Raw genomic sequence first — 8,263 nt, forward strand, 5'->3', positions numbered from 1 at the left:
TGCCAGGCAAAAAGGCAGACACAAAATGTGGAACGTTGTACAAAACACTGTATAATTCATACCCTATAAACACTAAGAACAATGAAATCCATAGGGCCACAAAGCAAAGTGGTGGTTGCCAGTGGCTGGGGGGAGGGGAGAAAGCCTTCCCCCTTAGTGCCTAAGAGGCCCAGGACTTCTTTTGAAGTGCCGAGCACTGTTTGGAACCAGACAGAGGGGCTGACCGTACAGCTCTGCCAATGTCATAAATGCGAAAGGATCACGGTAACGGAAATGTTACCTTGGTGTGGGTAAGCGTGGGTTACAGAGCTGATCACCCCTCGACTCTCTTCTGTTTTGGATGTGAGCCTAGCCTTTAAGGGCCGAGCCATCTCTCTAGCCCAGCACACCTTGACTCTCTAAAGGGAACAGATCAGTTCATTGAAACGGGAAAACTGAAATGAGCTGAACAACTGAAGGGAGAAACAGAGCCGGGGGAGGAGGGGGGAGAGGGAGGGGAGAAGGAAGAGAAGGAGGATGGGGAGGGGGAGGAAGAGCTGAAGACTGGCCTGGTCTACAGAGTGCGTTCCAGGACAGCCAGGGCTACACAGAAAAACCCTGTCTTTGGTGGAGGGAATTAAAAAAAAGGTCACTAAGAAAAAAACTCATTCCATTTTTTTTGTTAAAACAGCAAAATGTGTGTTTGTTTTTAACGATCATTTACAAAGAAGCCTCTCAGTTACTGCTAAGTTATTAAGTATATTGTTGCAACTTTAATAGAGAAATTAAAATCTGGAAGAAACTAAAATTAACCCAGTTTCGATGTCTATAGACATCAGGTCACCACGATGAACTTGACTCAACAACAAAAAGAGTGACAAGTAAAATAGCCCCAGTTTTACAATTCCTTCCTGTGTTCTATGTAAAATTCTAGTACTGAGCCTTTTTGTTTTTAAACTGTAAAACATTTAAAAACACCAAAACTGAATGGCTGAAGCTAGAAAACACCATTTTGAGTGAGGTAGGGAGGGGAGCAGAGAAAAATGTATAGCTCAATAAGATTTTAAAAACCCACCAAAATTGAAGTAAAAACTGATAATTAATCTCTATTCTGGTGCATTTTTGAGAAAGGGAGGCTAAGGCAAGGCTTAAGACTTTGGCGTGGTTGGTGGACCTCCACTCTCTGTATCGCTGTGCTGGCCACCTGTACGGCCCTGATGACTATGCTGAGTGGCTGCTCTGGGCACAGACACTATATGTGGCAGGAATCTCAGCTGCACATTCTGGCCCCAAGCCTGTAACTGCTGTACCTGGGCAGTAGGATTCTGGAAACTTTGTGAAGGAAGGATCTGCCCAGGACTCTGGCTAGAACCCACCTGGCACACAGTTGTCTGAGGTTGGCAAACCCTCCTGGCCTCAGCAAGGTTAAAGAGACCAGTTTGCTGAGTTGGCACTGCCCATTGCTGAACGCTAGCTCCCTGACTGCCCTGGTAAGTTTGTGGTGCTGGCTGTGGAGGGATAGGAGCCCTAGGTGGTTGATGCTGTCTTGGAATTAACACATACAAAGGCTGGGGCTGCTGGGGCTGCTGGGGCTGCTGGGGCTGCTGGGGCTGCTGGGGCTGCTGGGGCTGCTGGGGCTGCTGGGGCTGCTGGGACAGCCGGGGCTGCCAGGGCTGCCAGGGCTGCCGGGGCTGCTGGGGTTGCCAGGGCTGCCAGAGCTGCTGGAACTGCCGGGGCTGCCGAGACTCCTGGGGCTGCCTAGGCTCCTGAGGCTGCTGAGGTTGCTGGGGCTGCTGCAGCTGCTGCAGCCGCTGCAGCCGCTGCAGCCGCTGGAGTTGCTGGAGCTGCTGGAGCCGCTGCAGCCGCTGGAGCTGCTGGAGCAGCTGCAGCTGCTGGGGCTGCTGCTGGGGCTGCTGGGGCTGCTGCTGGGGCTGCTGCAGCTGCTGGGGCTGCTGCAGCTGCTGGGGCTGCTGCAGCTGCTGGGGCTGCTGCAGCTGCTGGGGCTGCTGCGGCTGCTGGAGCCGCTGGGGCTGCTGGAGTCGCTGGAGCTGCTGCAGCCGCTGCAGCTGCTGGAGCCGCTGGAGCTGCTGCAGCTGCTGCAGCTGCTGGAGCTGCAGCTGCTGGGGCTGCAGCCGCTGGGGCTGCTGGAGCTGCTGCAGCTGCTGGAGCTGCTGCAGCTGCTGGAGCTGCTGCAGCTGCTGGAGCTGCTGCGGCTGCCTGAGCTGCTGGGGCTGCCAGAGCTGCTGGGGCTGCCGGAGCTGCTGGGGCTGCTGGGGCTGCCGGAGCTGCTGGGGCTGCCTGAGCTGCCGGGGCTGCTGGAGCTGCTGGGGCTGCCGGAGCTGCTGAGGCTGCTGGGGCTGCCGGGGCTGCTGGGGCTGCTGGGGCTGCTGGGGCTGCTGCGGCTGCCGGGGCTGCTGGGGCTGCCTGAGCTGCTGGGGCTGCTGCGGCTGCTGGGGCTGCTGCGGCTGCTGGGGCTGCTGCGGCTGCTGGGCCTGCTGTAGCTCTGGCTGTGGATACAGCCTTGACTGTGGCTGCTGGTGTGGTTGCTGTAGCTGCAACCATGGCTGTGGCTGCTCTGTTTGTGACTCTTGGCGAAAAATGACAGTGCCAGATGGAAGATTGACAGCTATGGAGCCTGCAGTATTTTTTAGAATTAATTGCACAGAGTTCTGTGGTGCACTGGTCTGACCTTTAAGAGACAGAACGTCTTTGGAAGAGGTTTCTGTAAATGCTGGGGCACTAGTGGGGAAGCTCTGCACCTGGGGTGAACCTTTCTTCAAACCAGGGTCTCCCTGTGCTTGGCTGAACAAATTGATAACATTTTGGGCAGTGCCACTGCTGGGGCTCTGGGTGACTGGATGGCTCTCTGATGAGCTGGCAGAGGTCTGGACCGCTGCAGCAAGGGCATTGATACTGCTCATTCCCCACAAAGTTTGCTGAGGAAGACTAGCTGATTGGAGAGAAGGAGAAAGTCTTGGAAGCTTCCTACCTCTGACTGCTATTGAGGGAGGACTGGGTGCTGAAGAGCCCTTTCCTGAGGTGGAGGGTAGTGTGAACACTGGAGCTGGGCTCTTCACTCTTGTCTCTAAGACTGGGGATGTCACTGATGGGGAACTGGCCTTCATCCCTTGGGAGGGCTGGCCAAGACAGATGGAGTCAGTGGATCCCTGAAGCTCTTTGCTTAGGCATTCAGCCTGGCTCTGGGCAGACTCTTGGCACACATCCGTTGCCTTCCCAGACTCAATCTTTTCCCCAGCTACAGAACCAAGTAAACAATCACTTAGGGTAACTTGGGGAAGAAACACCTGACTATCACATCCGCCCTCTGTCGGTGACCCTATTTCAGAAGAAAAAAATGGGTCACTAAGGGACTGCATCACACTTGGCTCTGTTTCCCATGGATGACAGCCCTTTTCATAATCAAATAAGTAACCACATTTTACCTCAGGAGCTGGCCCGGCTGTGGATGCTGAGTCACCATGGGGCACAGACTGCTTCCCTTTAGCGTATTTCTGCACATCCACCTCTGAAGGGGCCACCAGTTGACAGGGTTTCTGCTTCCATGTATCTACACACTTTCCTGCTTCAGGGATCTTCAGATTGTATGGGTCACCTGGTTTGATCTCTGCTCGTTTTCTGCAAGCGATCATTGTTTCAACATCAGGAGGAGATGTGCATGCATGCTTTTGTTCCTCCAGGTCTAGACAGGGCCACTCACGACCCGTGAAGGATTTTTTCATGGAGTCTGTCATTATCTTCTGCTTATTAAACAGCAATTTGTTGGTCGTGCAGGTGACAGCAACAGAGGGATCCAGACACAGTGGCTCTGCTGTAGCTAAGATCAGTTGGCTCTCAAGCTCCAGTTTTTCTTCCTGGGTCCACTGACTGCTGTTACTTGTTATGGACTCGACATCGCTTACTAGAGACTGCATCGTTGGACGTAAGAGAATATGCCGAACTTGGCAAGCAGGAGAGGACACAGCAGCCTCTGCAGCAGGCTCCTCGGGAGGGTAGATGTCACTGCACTGCCTGTAGTCTCGGATTTCTGCTATGACACAGCCACTGTGAAAAACATTCACAGGAGACTTTTCCAGGATATCAATCAGAAAAGAAGGTAACTCTTCAGCATCCAAATATTCAAGCAATTTCTGTCCTACATATGGCCCTGGATAGGGCTCTATTAGGACTCCATCTTTATCCTTGAGCATGAGAGAATAGCCCTGGTTTTCTGGGTACAGGCTGACCACTAAACATGGCAATGGCTCTCTCTTCATAAGCTTCCTTAGCAAGTTGACATTGCTTCGAAGGCCCTCTGCTTCTGGCTCCTTTTTACACTCCTCCACATAAATGTCATACAGTTTTTCCTGAAGAGATTTTTCCCCACAAGACGTGGATCTCAGCGGAGGGGGTTGCTGCTGGACACTGTCAATAATATCATCTGTCCGCTTCCAAGCCTCCTCTAAACTCCAGTCCGTCATAATGGCAAGTCAGGACCCTTAAAGAAAAAAAAATGCCCTGTCAGCAACAGGAGGTGGAAATTATGAACGGTTATGGTTTTCCTGTCTGCTTAGGACTCCATTGCCACCCTAATTTAATGTGGACACCAGTAATCCAGCCTTCCCAACACAGCCCATGCCATAGGACTCCATTGCCACCCTAATTCAATGTGAAAACCAAGAATTCAGCCTCCCTGCCACTGGCCATAGCCTACAACTTCATTGCCACCTTCATTTAATACGGACACCAAAATCCCAGTACTCGGGAGGCAGAGGCAGGCGGATCTCTGTGAGTTCGAGGCCAGCCTGGTCTACAAGAGCTAGGTCCAGGAAAGGCTCTAAAAAAAGCTGCAGAGAAACCGTCTCGAAAAACCAAAAAAAAAAAAAATACGGACACCAAGAATCCAGCCTCCCGGCCACAGGCATGCCTAACAAATCATTGCCACCCTAATTTAATGTGGACACCAAGAATCAGGCCTCCCTGCCACAGCCCATGCCATAGCATTCCATTGCCACCCTAATTTAATGTGAAAACCAAGAATTCAGACTTCCCAACACAGCCCATGACATACGACTCCATTGCCACCCCACCCTAATTTAATGTGGACACCGAGAATCGCATCTCCCAGCCACAGCCCATAACATAGGACTCCATTGCTACCCTAATTTAACAACGAGAATCCGGCCTCCCTACCTCAGGGCCCGCCATGAGCCCACGAGTGTCGTGTATGCTGCATCCACACGGCTGGGGTGACAATTCTAGAGTCCTAGGCCACCCAATCTTAGTTCATGGCCCTCGTCCAGTGGCCACCGGAATGCTCCCTACCTCAGGGGATTAAAAAAATAATGGCCAACATACCTAGGGACACTAATTTCTAAATTTCTAAAAATTCGGTACCTGTCACGGCGGCCTGGGTCCTCCGCGGTGGACGGGAACGGTTGGCCGCTGCCGCCAACGATGACGACCAGCGGCCGCCAAGGACGACCAGCGGCCGCCAACGACGACCAGCGGCCGCCAAAGACGACCAGCGGCCGCCAACGACGACCAGCGGCCGCCAACGATGACAACCAGCGGCCGCCAAGGACGACCAGCGGCCGCCAACGACGACCAGCGGCCGCCAACTACGACCAGAGGCTGCCAACGACGACCAGCGGCCGAGAGGCGCCTCTCAGAATCCTTGCAGGCCCGAAGTGCGTCACAAAGAGGAGGCGCGTAGGCGCGTAGGCTCGTACGTCAGGCCACACTTGCTTTCCGGCTGTGTGCTGCTGGGGGGGGGGGGGTCACAGGGGGGATACACTTCCGCTGCAGAGTGGGGGGGTCACAGGGGGGATACACTTCCGCTGCAGAGTGGGAGGCCATGGGGGGAGGGGAACCACGTCATCCATGTAACTTCAAAAGCCATGCGCACCACACCAAAGTATAAGCAAAGCCCCCAAATGCAAAGCCCTTCAGTTAGGAGGTCATTAGCCGCCAATTTTGATAGGAAGACAACTGCCGCTGATAGCCCTGACCGGTGTAATGTCTCGATAGGACCTTTAAGAACAGAACAGGCTGGTGCGGAAATAGGCTTGCTGTGGTGGCGCAAGCCGTTAGTTATAGCCCTCAGGAGGCAGAGTCAGGTGAACCTCTGTGAGTTCGAGGCTGCATAGAGATTTCCGGGACAACCAAGGCTCCATAATGATGACCCTTACTTACTGTTGTGTACTTAACGTGAACATTACAACACTTCTTTCTGTTTTCGTTAGCTCCGGTCTCACGGTTTTCACATAGATGGACCCATAATATGGCGTTCCTATTTACAACCATTTTTTGTGTGTGTTTCTTTATGCATTTCAGTTTTTCTTTGTTTTGATGAAGGATTTGAAATGGTTTGATTCTTTGACTACTTATAGACTTTTGTTTTCTAATCCTTTTCTATCCCCATTGTTGCCAGTCTTTGGATAGGTGTTTAAAAGATTCTCTAATGTTTCAATTTACATACAGCAATGACATATACTGACAATAAGACATGCAATGACAAGAATCCCACATAAGTTCCTGAAACTCCTAAATTATAGATGACTTTAAAATAAATGCTTTTTTATTATTCAGTCTTTGGTAATTCATACAAAAATCCAATGTACCTAGAGCACATCAACTCCCACTCAACTGGGCACATTATTTTCTACTGGATTAAAAGCACTTTTGTTAAGATTTTTTTGAAAACTTTTAAAAAGAATTTTTTAAAAAACTGAATTTTTTATGACCAAAGATATACCTTGCTATTCATCCCACAGAAGATTAGTGCCCACAATATACCAAAACAAAAACAAAACCTTCAAAAACAAAACATTAAGAAAATGAATAATTCAATTAAAAATGGGTTATAGAACTGAACAGAAAATTCTAAAAAGAAATGCAAATTCATAAGAAACCTTTTTAAAGTGCTCAATAGTCTTTACCACCAGGGAAATGTAAATTATACTATTTTATTATTGCACTTCACCCCAGTTAGAATGGCCAAAATTAAAGCAAATGACAGGCCAAGCTGGCAAGGAGGCAGAAAAAGGGGAATACGTATTCATTGCTGGTAGGATTGCAAACTGGTACAGGCACTACGGAAATCAATGTAGAAGGGTTCCTCAAGAATCTGAAAATTGCTGAGGGGCATGGTGGTGGATATCTTTAATCCCAGTATTCAGGAGGCAGAAGTGGGCAGATGTCTGTGAGTCAAGACATCCAGGACTGTGACACAGAGAATCCTTTAAAAAAAAGTGAAAATTGACTTACCACAATTTCCATCTATAGCACTCTGGGCAAATACACAAAGGGCATATCTCTGTATCCTATTACAGAGATACTTGCTTATCCATGTTCATTGCTGGTCTGTTCCCATTTTGTCTAAATAAAAATAAAAGGTTTTAATTTTAGCGTGTAAAACTATATACAACAAAAATGTTATCAAATAAGAATTACATTTACCATATTCAGTCTATTTGTATTATTCAAATTCAGAGAAAATACTTCACTACCTATCTTATCTTAGTGATTCTAAAGTTGTATACCTAATTTACTTTCTATCATAACCAAGGACAACTATAACTCTAATTATTTAGTCTTTACCTCCATCAAAGACCCCAGAAGGAATTAATATTACCTAACAATAGAGAAATCTAGTTGCGTGGATAGTCACCCAAAGTTCCACTGCAATGTTGGGACATCTATCTTCAGCCTACAGGTTTAGAGTATCTAACAGATTTTACAGTGAAGCAGGAAATTTGCCCTGTATTGGCAAAGTTCATCAGTCGCTTTCCTCTGTGCTCTGTATAATGTCTGCAGACTCTTCCATAAGGCAGGAACCCTGAAGGATCATCCCACCTTGTTTTGACAAAGTTCAGAAGTCATTTTCCTGTGGATCCTGCATGTCCAGTTTATATCACATACTATCAAGCAGTCAAGGCAAATGCAGTTTCTTACCCCAATGACTAATCTTGCCACAATGAAAGCAAACTTCTCTGAAATAAATTGGTGCTGCCAGGAGCAGATGTGTCTCATCATGAAAAACTTTAGCTTATCAAACATCTTAAAGGCCATATTTTGTAGGTTGTTGAAGTGTTTTAAAATCATTTATCTGAAAAACAATAAAAAACTTAAATGTGTGGCCAGACACAATGGTACATGTCAGGAGGCAGAGGCAGGCAGATTTCTGAGTTTGAGGCCAGCCTGGTCTACAGAGTGAGTTCTAGGACAGTCAGGGCTACACAGAGAAACCCTGTATTAAAAAACTAAAATAAATAAATTAAATTAA

At 48.8% G+C, this 8,263-nt stretch overlaps 1 protein-coding gene across 1 annotated transcript; it reads right to left on the minus strand.

Moving 5' to 3' along the window:
* Positions 1-1,127: 1,127 nt before the first annotated feature.
* Positions 1,128-4,457, minus strand: LOC119804254 (transcription factor SPT20 homolog). Its single transcript, XM_042054320.1, has 2 exons — positions 2,497-4,457; positions 1,128-1,524 (listed from the first exon to the last, which is right to left on the minus strand). Exons 1-2 carry the CDS (start codon positions 4,455-4,457, stop codon positions 1,128-1,130), a joined length of 2,358 nt encoding a protein of 785 aa, XP_041910254.1.
* Positions 4,458-8,263: the final 3,806 nt, after the last annotated feature.

Source organism: Arvicola amphibius, chromosome X (genome assembly GCF_903992535.2).
Source record: "Arvicola amphibius chromosome X, mArvAmp1.2, whole genome shotgun sequence".
NCBI lineage: Eukaryota > Metazoa > Chordata > Mammalia > Rodentia > Cricetidae > Arvicola > Arvicola amphibius.

Excerpts from the sequence above, each read along its gene's own strand:
- LOC119804254 (XM_042054320.1), bottom strand. The coding sequence starts at position 4,457 with ATGACGGACTGGAGTTTAGAGGAGGCTTGGAAGCGGACAGATGATATT. Across the intron at positions 1,525-2,496 it reads CAGCAGCCACAGTCAAGGCT|ACAGCATCAACCACCTAGGG; the intron begins GTATCCACAGCC and ends GTTAATTCCAAG.